Raw genomic sequence first — 12362 nt, 5'->3', positions numbered from 1 at the left:
GGGTTAAATTCCTCACCTGCCCTCCACTTCAAGCTGCAACTGAACTCAGCTGTGCAGGAAGATATGTAGCAGTAGCCTAATATTAGAGCTTATTTTACATAGACATACAGGCTTGGTATCTTCCCTCTACTCATTTAGAAATCAAGCCTGGAAACTCTCCCTCTACCCCACAGGGCCTATAAAGCAAGGCTACATTTTAGTCAAGGCTGGGTGGTTTGTTTTTTTTGGGGGGCCGGGGGGAGAGACCTGGTAGAGGCTCCCTTCCTGGCTCCATAGCTCCTAGGCGATAGAGGGGTCAGGGAAGGCGCTCTGCTGATCCCATTGGCTGGGAACCACAGCCACTGGGTACTGCAGGGGCAGGGCCTACAGGCAGCATGGAGACCCTTCCACCACCTGGGAGCTGCAGGGCCATGGGAGTAGGAGCCAGAAAGCCCTAAGCCCCCTCTTACACTGCTGGTCCCAGGGCTACCCAGCTTGAGCAGCCCCTGAACCAGCACCAGCTGCAACCTTAACTATCAAGCAAGTTAACTCAATAACCTGACTCAAAGAAACTGCATTTCCAAATATTCCATTTAATCAAGCTAACACTCTAACTTGTTGCAGTTGACACAATTAGTGTTTTAAACAAGTCTCATTCAGCAGCCATTTTTGTACAGTAGAAGCATAAGGAAAAGCTGAACACTAGCCCTGCCCCATTATCATAACTCAATGGGAGAGTCTTGCAGCCATCCTCTTTGCTGCAGTTCAACATGGTGGATTTATGTTCTATAGTGGCTCTAGAAAAGATTTAAACATACAGAGTAATCAAAAGAACTTTACAATAAGTTATATAAAAGCAGCACATTTAAAGTTTTTTTTCTGGGCAAGACTGTCTTCAGCCTTCTAAATCGGTTTAACCACAGTCCTCATGTCCCATTATATAGCCACTCCTCTCTGAACTGGAGGTGATGATGCATTGTGCATTACCCTGCTGAAACCCGGCCTCCTCCTGCTCTAGCTAAAAGTGAAGTCTTCCCTTATGTTTGTGACAAACTGTTAAGGCAGCTTCCATTTTTGTGCTTGAGGCGTGCAGGGGGGAGCAGGCAACAGCACATAATAGAACCAACCGCACTCAATCCAATCCTGTTTATTTCATGACAATATCTGGACAGCAGAAAGGAGTTCTGGTTTCAAGGGGCTTCCTGTCTGCTCTTCTCCTGAAGCTTTTATGTCAGCCATGACAGCTGCATCCCATGCAAATGTCAGGAGAGCAGATGGCACCTAAGACAAGCAGAAAACATACAGGATGTTAACAGTAACTACATTGAAGCTGGGCAGTGAATATTTTATGCATTGAAAATGGTCTTCCAGGTGTATGAAAGCTGGAATGTTAGTTTTGGAAGAATTTTAGCAGGTACAAGAACAGGACATGCAGCTCAGACTTGTGCCAAAAGCTTTCCCTACCCTCCTGGTCTGGGGTGGTACATCTAGTGACCAGGCTGAAGTTTAACTGCACAGAGCTGAAGACAAAGATGTTCAGTATCACAAGACATTAGACCACCATTGGGACCAGAATTAGTACAATCCCACTTCCTTTCACTGAACAGCTTTATATCTGCTGTAAATGGCTTCAGCTCGATCACTTTACTCACCAGCCCACACTCATTGAATGCCAAGTTCTCTTCCGTCAGTTTAAGACCTCCGGGTGCAAGTAGCTCAAAGGGCATCCAATCATCCTTCAGTGCTTCTCTCACAAACCTGTAGAGCACAGATACTGGCTCCCGGGCATAGAATGTCCCTATTATGAAAAAAACAAGTTTGTTAAGATCATTTTTCTGCGTATCAAGATATTCAAGCTGGCTTATAGGCAGACTCCCATGGACCTGCTCTCACCAAGACCCTTGGTTGGATAATATTAAGCTAGTTCAGTAGGGATTGTGATTTAGTCAAACAGGTAAACAATTCATAGAAACATGTTGGTCATCCCAAGAGTATCACAGCAGGGCCATAAAATTATCAAGATACCATTGCACCTCTAACCTAAAAATAAAATCCACTGGAAAGCTTGGTCTAGTAGCCTCACTGCAAGATTCCAAAGTGTCTCCTAGTGCAGGATGCAACTCCTCAGGACTGCAGAACCACTTTCAGCCTGTTACCCCCAACGTAGGCAACACACCCATTACTGTTTTAATGAACCGCTCAGTGGAATCTGAGCCAGTAAATTGCTCGTTGACCCTCAGCAGTATGGAAACTCTTGTATAGCTCTAGCATGGATCAAGGCATGATGATGACCAAGGATGTCCCAGATCTTTATACTCACCATTGGTTTAGATGGCAAGAGTGATGGATGCTTTAGAGAGAAATTTCTACAGAAGCTGCAAAAATAGATACCCCATTGTCTCCATCCCATGCAGTGGCTAGAAGAGGCCCAGCTGGTTGAGTTATTCTATCCCCATGTTACCAAGCAGATTCTGGCCAGGTTCTTTCCCCTAGTCCTGCCAGGTTTATGATTGTTGCTCTCAAGCTACAAAGCTGAATTTCCAGAAATTCTCTGGGGCATGTATGTGAGTAAGTTGCAAGATGTGGCCACCTTTTACCTTGCAGAATGTATCCATCGGGGAAACGGACTCGTAGCAGTGTGTAGTTATATTTCCGCATTTCCCTTTGTTCTTCTCTCTCCCGCATAGCCTTTGTCCTCAGCATAGAAGCCTTCTCCACTGCTTCCGTCCTTTATAGACAAGATAGTTTTAACATGAAATAAAGCGAGGGGAGGGAGTGGTAAGAGTTTCCTAAACCAGAGCAACGCACTGCATCGGTATGGTCATCCTATCCTCCTCCCCATCCCCAATTATGCGGCTCCCTCCTTTTACATGCAGCGCTTAGTGCTACAGGTGACTCACCGGAGCCGCTGCTCCCGTTTTAGCTCCTCTGCCGTGAGGTTGTAGAAGTCATGGGGCAGCTCAAACTGGGCAGCTTGCGGGGAGGGTTTGAATACGCAGATCTGGCGATCCAGCTGGGCCTTCACCGGCTCAGAGCTCAACAGCTGCTCCTTGTAGTCCTTGAGGTCCTCCAGCTTAGTCAACACTTCCTCCTTCAGCACATAGTACTCTTCTGTGGTCTCTACAAACACACGCACTGGGTTTAAGTGCCTTGTTCTCTCTTCAATCCTACCTGTACTCCCCACCATGCCTGGGGAGTGTACCCACTGCTACCTGGGACCTAATGGAAAGCAGTCCTGAGAGAATAGGCAAGCTGCAGGCCTGGCGGTGGGGGTAGAATGGTGAAGTTACAACATACAGCAGACTTTAGAGCACTGCCCTCAACCTTTCCGGACGACTGTCCCCCTTTCAGGAGTCTGGTTTGTCTTGCGTACCCCCAAGTTACACCTCACTTAAACTACTTGCTTACAAAAATCAGACAAAAACTACAAAAGTGTCACAGTACAGTAGTACTGAAAAATTGCTGACTCATTTTTACCATAGTTATAAAATCAACTGGAATATAAATATTACACTTACATTTCCGTGTGTAGTATACAGAGCAGTATAAAGTAATTGTCCGCATGGAATTTTCATTTGTACTGACTTCACTAGTGCTTTTTATACAGCTTGTTGTAAAACTAGGCAAACATGTAGATGAGCTGATGTACCCACAGGTATGTGTACCCTGGTTGAGAACCACTACTTCAGAACCAAAGCCGCCTCCCAGAGACACACTGCTACTCCTCACAAGTAGCTGACCCCAGTCTCAAGTCTAATTCAGTTTGATTTCTTGCCTTGTCCTGGAACAGGCAGCATTTCCTTCTCAAACCCAACGGCCTGGAAAAACTCATGTGTCCCTTCTAGACAGTTTATCCTTTCCTAGGAGATAAGGAGAGGGTTAGATTTAATCTGCACAGAGTAGGAATTCCTCCACCTGGCAACTGCAAGCATCTGAACCTCACCTGAAACACTTTATTCTGCAGTTTGATTTTCCGGTACTTCTCCTCCTCTGGATGGAGGTGGATGTTATCCAGGTATCTGCAGAAGATAGGACCATCACACACTTCATTCACAACAGGCCTGGATGCTCAGATCACTGGTGAATCTTGGGTCCCATTTGGTGCCAAGATCAAACTTTGAAAACATGTTACTTGGGTCCAAAGAGATCTCCAAGTGTCTCCTCTCCACTAGCACTTCCATCCTTCCCAGGTTTCTTTATACCAAGAGAAATCTATTTTGGAACACTCATGCAAGATACCCCACTACTGGGTCACATGCACTGCACTAATTGCCTCGGCCACCTTTCTCCAGACAGAAGTCTTTAGGAATCCCCATTGGGCACAACTAAGAAACGCAAAAGCCCTGGGACTATGACGAGATGGCTGGAGACTACTGGATTCATTTGCAGTCCAGCATCCAGACCACTCTTCATGCGCACTGCTATGCTACTGCCAGTTTGAAACAAGCTGCAATTGGTGTGTTCCCCCCTACAGTCTGCTTTGCAGCCAAAGCCTCACTCTTCAGAGGCTGACCTGGCATCAGAGGGCGCTCACATTTTACTCAGAGGGATGAGCCACCTGGGGGGACCTAGTTCTAGGAGTTCAGGGACCACCATTATGATTAGTTAGTTTCCCACTCACAAGTTTTGTTTCCTGGACGGCACACTTTGTACAGTCCAACAGACTTCACCATTAGGAAATATTTCTAAATCTTCCTTTTGGCACCACCCACAGCACAAGAAAACCCCCTTTCCCGTAAGGTTAACGGAGAGGGACAATTGCTTTCACCCACAACTCCTCATCTGGAGAGGTGACAAATGTCATGCATCTGTGAGCTGGGCACTGCACAAGGCATTCAGACCACTTACTTGGCAATGGTCTCAACACCAAGTTTCACTTTCTCTCGGTCCCTGTTGAAGGTATGAATCTCCATGATCGAGGCAGCCACTGGGTCTCTAGAGGAATGCTGAGGGAGAAGGACAGAAGCCAGTCACAGGAGAGTCAGCTGACTGTCAACGCCAATTTCAGAACCGGGGGGGGACAGATTGAACAGAGTTCTGGAGACTAGTGCTCCTACCAAACTCAGAGGAAGGAGTCAGGGCAAGCATTTGTCAACTATCCACATCTGGATTTACAGTCTTGGAAGAGATGGAAGCTTTGGGGGAGAAAGTGGAGACAGCAGAGGGCTGTAATTGTGTGTGTTGGTGGTAGAGGGGAGTGCATGTTGTTCTGCATAAAGTACCAAGCCCAGCGATGCCTGAGAGTCTGGCTGGGCCCAACCCCACCAGAGGGCATTTCCAGTGGGTTATGCTGCACTCGGAGACCATGCTGAGGATTTAGTAAGATGGAAGGCAGGAAATGTGAAAAGTCTGGTCGGCCGAGGACCTCACTTACCAAGAGGATGGCCTCTTTTATGTGTGCTTCCTTCTGGTCTTTCCTTACGGTGGCCCCAGTTAGTGGGCAAATGAAATAGACCCCTGACACTGACAGTCCAGCTGTTTCTTCCTCAACTGCAGACACAGGACTCTGAAGAAAGAGCTGAAATCAAACGTTGGCTCAAAAGGGGGAGAATGTTTGACGCCCATCTCCCTCATGCACAGCTTTCTTGCTAGTGCAAGTTAGGGATCATGTGAGACTGGCCTCTCCCCTCTGAATATCTCTGCATGCCTCATGGACTGTCTGGGTTATTCAGCCACATAACGGCACTGAGCAATGCTACCCAAAGCTTGAATAAGATCCCTTCTAATATAATGGAAAGTACCTTCCAAGAAGGTCCCTGAAGGCATTCTGAAGAGATACCAGTAATAACCCCTGCACGTAAGAGCAGAGGAATGGAACGCTACCAGTCGAGTCACCCGAGTTTTGCAAAGCACTCGTAACTAAAGGGGTAAATGCTTGGCAGCCACAAAGTCAGTCGGAGGAGCGATTCCCAGCATTGGAGTTCAGGAGCTGTCAGCACTTCTGTTATACCCGTCGTCTCTACTTATGTTAAAAAGACTCAACTGTAGGAGATGCGACTTATTTTCATCATGTGGCTTTGGGTGTAATACCACAACAGAGGGCCAGATTCCAGTATCCTTGCTCACACCAAGGCAGCACCTTAATCCAGGCATAGTCCTGCTGATTTCAACAGACTGAGGCACTACCTTTTATGGGTATGCAAATTTCACTCAGGGCAAATAGGACTCTCTCTCCTACACACAGAGAAACTTGCAGGCTCAGCCCAGAGAAGTTTCAGACTGGGTTTTTTTTAAAAAGAAAGGTGTAAAAGGGGGGGTCTAAAAATGGGTGGTGTCCTGCATCAAGTGCAAAAAATCACCACTTTGACTCCACAGCAACTGTTCATAAATCCTAGTTTGTCTTGCTCACTCCCCACCAAATCAGCAGATTTCAGAAGAGATGCCATAGGACGAACTAAAGGGTTTTTAAGCTCTCCGAACCATAAGCAGCTATTTCTCTCCTCATTTCAAAAGTCAGACTGAAATCCACAGTCCCACAGCACAGGGGCTGGTATCCCTTTCCCTAGGAGATGCTCAAGCTTCCTAACTCTGGGATTCTCAATTGCCCAGAGAGCATATACCTTGTGATCTGTGGAGAGTCCTCTCTCACTTGCTGCTGCTTCAGCCAGAAGCTCCTTTTTCACTATGAGACACAAATCCAGGTTACAACTCAGAAATGGCACAACCCGATGAACTATACAGAACTGGGGCAGGGAAGCAGCAGCAGTTTGGCTTTACAATCCCGAATCAGGCAAGTTGGTTCATCTCGTTTGGTACCTTGCCTCTGGCAGTGGGTCAGAACACGATGCTTCAGAAGAATGCAACCCCCACTTCCAAGAGTGCACCTAGGTAGTCGTGCAAAACTGGCCATGGGGGTGTGAAATTACAGGAGACGGGCTCCTCAACCTCCATTCTGACAGACAGAAATGCCATTGAGATGAGTGTAGGCTTTGCGGGGCCAGTAAATAGACTGGTGAAAATACTCCCTGTGAATGGGCACAAATATGCCTGTCCTGCACCTGGGCAAGAAATGGGTGTTGGCTGTTCTTACCCTGACTCTTGATGGCATCCTGGGATGAAGGGAGCCAAGGCTTGGGCTTCTGCTCCAGCCGAGCCAAGGCTGCCGCTGCTGCCATCTGGGCCTCATCTGTGGGCCCTTGGCGAGACTTGGGGGTGGCCGCTTTTGGCTTTTCTTTGGGGGCCCTTTCCCTGGTGGATAAAAGAAAGGCACAAATTAATGAACAGCCCTAGCAGGAGAGCCAGCACCCTAGAGGAGAACAGCTGAAAGCAGATAACTATAATCTCACCCTGATCACTGGTTTATGTTCGGCTCAGTTAAAGGAGCACGTTAGGACTTGTACATTTCCCCTTACCTTAGGCACTCAAACTACAGGTTATTAAAATTGGAAGGTTTATAAAAATCCAGTTTATTTTTTCCAGCTGATGTTTACTTAGTGAAACTGCCTCTGTTTGAGCAATAAAAGCCAGACTGATCAGTTTCATATTCTGGCTATCATGCTGTGGCACTGGCATACTGTATATGGGTTGCAGACACAACAGGAGACAGTTTAAGTTCAAGCAACTTCCTTAAGGTTAATGCATTACATTTAATGCAACTTAAAGATCTGGGATCTGAATTTCAGAGTCATAAGCACCTACAACTCCAACTGAAGGGGAGCTGCAGGTGCTCAGTGCCTCTGAAAATCAGGCTATGAAATGGCAGGTTAACTCTGATGGTGTCCTTTAAGTACACTGGGGGCTAGTCAACACTGAGACTTTACATCAGCACAGCTTCCTCTCTCTGGGATGTGAAAAACCCACACTCCTGAGAGATGCACCGACCTAACCCACGGTGAACAGTGTGCTAAGTCGATGGAAGAATTCTTCTATCAACCTAGCTACTGCCTCTTGGGAAGGTGGATTAACTACAGCAAAGGGAGAACCTTCCATCGGTGTAATTAGTGTCTACACTGAAGCACTACAGTGCAGCTGTCCCACTGTAATGTTCAAGGAAGAGATCTTGAGTCACTGTGGAGAGAGCTCTGAAAACATCCACTCAATGTGCAGCGACAGTCAAAAATGCAAACAGAACGTTGGGAGTCATTCAGAAAGGGATAGATAATAAGACAGAAAATATCATATTGCCTCTATATAAATCCCTGGTACGCCCACATTTTGAATATGCCGTGCAGATGTGATTTCCCCATCTCAAAAAAGATATATTGGAATTGGAAAAGGTTCAGAAAAAGGCAACAAAAATGATTGGGGTATGGAACGGCTGCCATATGAGGAGAGAACAACAAGACTGGGACTTTTCATCTTGGAAAAGAGATGACTAAGGCAGGATATGATAGAGGTTTATAAACTCATGACTGGTGTTGAGGAAATAAATAAGGAAGTGTTATTTACTCCTTCTCATAACACAAGAACTAGGGATTATGAAATGAAAGTAATAGGCAGCAGATTTAAAACAAACAAAAGCAAGTATTTTTTCCCACACAATGTACAGTTAACCTGTGGAACTCCTTGCTAGAGGATGTTGTGAAGGCCAAGACTATAACAGAGTTCAAAAAAAGATAGGTCCATCAATGGCTATTAGCCAAGATGGACAGGGATGGTGTCCCTAGCCTCTGTTTGCCAGAAGCTAGGAATGGGCGACGGGATGGTTGATGATTACCTGTTCTGTTCATTCCCTCTGGGGCACCTGCACTGGCCACTGTCAGAAGATAGGATACTGGGCTGGTTGGACCGTTGGTCTGACCCAGTATGGCAGTTTTTAATATAGACAAACCCTAAGCCTTTAGTTAAAGGTGATCTGCAGAGAGGCGGAAGAGGGGAAGGGTACTATGCGTTTGTTACATAGAAAAGAAGCTCTTCAAGGTGATGGAGGTGAGATTTAAAAAGACTTTTACATTAGAATTTCGGGTCTTGTTTACCCTGAAGACTATGGACACCTAGAATGATGTCATTGGATGCTATGAAAGGAACCCAACTGCTAGAAAATGAGATTTTTTTCAGACTTAAATTATTAACCCCTATTTCACCCAGATACTTGAGAGAGGAGCTCTTATTAAAGCAACTAAGGTTTGAATGCTTGACAAAGTATTCATAAACATGTCCGAGTCATCTAAGACATCCTTCATCAAAACCAAGGAAGACAAACAGGATTTAAAAAAAAAAAAAATTCAGGCCTTTATAAGGCAGCAAAAAGGCACCTTCCCCTTAAAGATGGACCAATTTTTTCCAAAATATTCCTCCCTCCCCCAAAAAAACATGGGGAGAGGATTCCTGTGTATCAAAGGCTTGTACTCAATATGCAATGCAGGAAAGCCCTGAAGGCTGCACCCACTACAAAACATGGATACCATTAAAAATAGAGAACGTTTGTTACTAAACTTCCACCCTCACCCATGTTTAATCCCAAACAGCACTACTCTGGGCAGCTCCAAGAACAGGCTTGAACTGGAAGCAACTGCAGATGTTCATCAGTGACATAACAGCTTTATACGGTCACAAAGGAACCTGACGCAATGCTACCTAGCAAGAGTAACTCAGCTGCTATGGGGCAGTTTGTCAAGCCTACGTGGCCCAAGTTTTCAGCAGTAAATAATACTGGACTAGTTCTCCCTGAAGGCCACGGGAAATTAGATTTAATTTATGATTTTACAACTAGAAATCCCTTGCATCTTTTAAGAAATATTGTTATTAAACTAACTTATTAGTAAGGTTCCTTCAGGATTTAGGATGGAAGTGTGTGTGTGTGTGTGTGTGTGTATGTATGTGTGCGCGCGCGCACAGTGCAGCATGGCTGAGATCAAGCATGTGAAAGTCACATGGAAACTGAATAAATGACACAGAATAGCAAGAACAATACATAGTGCAGCCCTGACTAGGTCAGGTCACTGAGAAGTTGGATTCCAGTCTAGTGGCATTTTCACCATCACTGATCTGGGTATTGGCCTAATGTTTTAAACCTGCTTCAAAACATTTTCTGATCCTGAAGATACATGAATTCGTCCATCCATACTGTCTGCAGCCCAGATATCTTCGGACAGCAAGCCTACACATTGCTTCATTCTGATTGTACCCTTGCTTTCTGCAGGCAAAGGGCTTGTATTCCAAGGCAATTGTACCAGACACTGTCTCCTGAACCAGTGGAGTTTGGGATTCCCGGCGTTTATATGATATAAAGCAATCATTTTAGTCTTTGATTGTTCTCAAGATACTAGACCTTGCAAGACTGTCAATGGTCTATTCAGCACACACTGGTCTGCGAGCAGATACTTGCCTCATCTGACCAGGGTGATTTTAGTTCCCAGTATGGTTATTCCACATGAACCCAGATGGCCTATTTCATAAACAGCTGAGGTACAATGATATTCAGGAAAGTGACTAACCATAACATGGTGAGGTTCTGTATTTGTCTCAACCGCCTCTAGATCAATCCTGCTCCATTACAAGTCAAATGATTTTTCTATCATCATCATCATCATCATCATCAGAAAATCAGCACCAAGAATAGCAACACTGTGGTCAGGACTCGAACGAATGTGTTCCCTGAAGCCGCACTGGGTCCAGTCAGTTCTTTCTTTGCTGTACCAGCTCCTGCCGGGCTAACAGGAGTAAGAGCCTGTTTGTGTCAGAAGAGTCAGCAGCTCTGACTCAGACACATGTGAACCAGGTAAACAAAAGCACTTCTTTTAAGCTATAATAATTTTTTTCCACCTGTTGGAATTGTCTTTTAGATTCTAAAGCCAAAAGTCCCACAAGGAAGATAAAAGTTGCCCCGCTGGTAATGTGTCCTGCATCCCACTGCGAGAGTCCCCACCCCCCCTAACCGACATGTGGTCTTGCCTGCAGAAGCCAGCTCAGGGGCTCTAATACTATTCCCAGAGCTTGGCACCTTTTGGAGGAGCAGAGCAAAAAGGGAACCATGGCAGCTCTTGCTGCATCAGAAACAGGGAGCTCCATCGCTTCTCACACAGGAACCGACCAGTGACAGCGGGTTTGTTCTCCAGGAGCTGAGTAGCATCAAGGAGACCAGCACTGGCTACACCAATAGCATTTGGCTTCCAATGCATCACTCTGACCAACTCGCACCACACTACCTGCCCCCCAGCCCCCCCAGTCCTTCCTCCCCCCGCCCCCTCCCAGCCCCCCCAGTCCTTCCTCCCCCCACCCCCCCGCCTCCTCCCAGCCCCATTTCTCCCCGCTGCCCCAGCCCCTCCTCCCCGCCACCCCCCAGCCCCATTTCTCTCCCCAGCCGCCCCCAGCCCCTCCCCGGTACCTGGGCGGTTCCGCCAGCTTCTGGCCCGGCCCCGCTGTTTTGAATTTAATATCCGCTTTGATGTCTTGGAAGAATTTCCGCATGATGGCGGCGGCGGCGCCGGCCGGGCCAGGCGGGGTGCGAGGGGTGTGTGCGGGGCAGGGGGCGGAGAGACACTGGCGGCTCCCGAGTACCAAAATACCTGCGGAGCCACCTTCCCCTCAGCCACCGGAAACAGGAAGTCCCGCCTTTCGCTCTGGGCACGTGACTTACCGAGCAGCCATCGGCGCTTCAAGGGGCGGGAAGCTGCGGGGGGAGGCGGGGCCTGCGCCCTTCTGTCACCTCGCGCCGCCAGTGTGACGCGAACCCGGCAAGGGCGCTCTAGGCCTCCCTTCGCCTCTCTATGGTGCGAGAGGTCCGCCAAGCGCTGGCGGCAGGGCCGGGCTGGGACCGGCCTCTCCTTACCCTAGTAGCGGGCCCTGCGCGGCCCTTCCCCGACTCCCACACACCGCCCCCCTGTCCGTTCGCCCACCCCACACACCGCCCCTCCCCACACACCGGCCCCCTTCCTTCCCCCACCCCACACACCGCCCCTCCCCCTCCCCACACATTGCCCCCCTGTCCGTTCGCCCACCCCACACACCGCCCGGTCTACACCGCCCCCCATCCCCATCCCTTCCCGCACACTGCCCCCCGTCCCTTCTCCCACACACTGCCCCCATCCCTTCCCCACCCCCCCACAGCCCCCCATCCACACCATCCCCCTCCCTTCACACACCCCCATACACCTCCCGCCCCACACTGCCCCCATCCCTTCCCACCCCCACACACAGCCCCCATCCGCACCATCCCCTCCCTTCACACCCCCATACACCTCCCGCCCCACACCGCCCCATCCCTTCACCCACCCCACACATAACCCCTCCCCACACACTGCCCCTGTCCCTTCCCCACCCCCATCCACCGGCCCCCATCCACACCACCCCGTCCCTTCCCATCCACACCATCCCCACACACCGCCCCATCCCATCCCCCACGCCACTCCCACACACTGCCTCACCTCAGTTCTACACACCACTCCCTGTCCCTGCCCCACTCCCTATCCCTTCCCTCCCCACACCATCCCCATCCCTTTGCC

General features: G+C 48.4%; 1 protein-coding gene across 7 annotated transcripts; it reads right to left on the bottom strand.

Annotated features, from left to right (window-relative positions):
• Positions 1-556: 556 nt before the first annotated feature.
• UBXN6 (UBX domain protein 6) lies at positions 557-11633 on the bottom strand. Of its 7 annotated transcripts, none has more exons than XM_039515644.1 (12): positions 11498-11617; positions 10356-10571; positions 7010-7167; positions 6540-6601; positions 5354-5497; positions 4828-4925; positions 3923-3998; positions 3755-3839; positions 2880-3099; positions 2577-2707; positions 1632-1777; positions 557-1260 (listed from the first exon to the last, which is right to left on the bottom strand). In XM_039515644.1, the coding sequence occupies exons 2-12, from the start codon at positions 10361-10363 to the stop codon at positions 1132-1134; spliced, it is 1257 nt and encodes a 418-aa protein (XP_039371578.1). In that variant the 5' UTR covers positions 10364-10571; positions 11498-11617; the 3' UTR covers positions 557-1131. The 7 variants fall into 7 exon arrangements, with proteins under 7 accessions (XP_039371578.1, XP_039371577.1, XP_039371579.1 ...); XM_039515643.1 differs by having other exon boundaries at positions 11427-11521; XM_039515645.1 differs by having other exon boundaries at positions 5354-5485; positions 11427-11519.
• Positions 11634-12362: the final 729 nt, after the last annotated feature.

The sequence above is a fragment of the Mauremys reevesii genome, linkage group 26 (genome assembly GCF_016161935.1).
Source record: "Mauremys reevesii isolate NIE-2019 linkage group 26, ASM1616193v1, whole genome shotgun sequence".
NCBI lineage: Eukaryota > Metazoa > Chordata > Testudines > Geoemydidae > Mauremys > Mauremys reevesii.
Note: the sequence above shows the minus strand (reverse complement) of the source record. Positions and strands in the feature narration are given on the sequence as shown.

Coding starts and splice junctions, on each gene's coding strand:
- UBXN6 (XM_039515639.1), bottom strand. CDS start 11,328: ATGCGGAAATTCTTCCAAGACATCAAAGCGGATATTAAATTCAAAACA. Junction 3,999..4,827: donor GGTGTTGAGACCATTGCCAA/GTAAGTGGTCTG, acceptor TATCTTCTGCAG/ATACCTGGATAACATCCACC. Junction 3,840..3,922: donor TGCAGAATAAAGTGTTTCAG/GTGAGGTTCAGA, acceptor CTTATCTCCTAG/GAAAGGATAAACTGTCTAGA.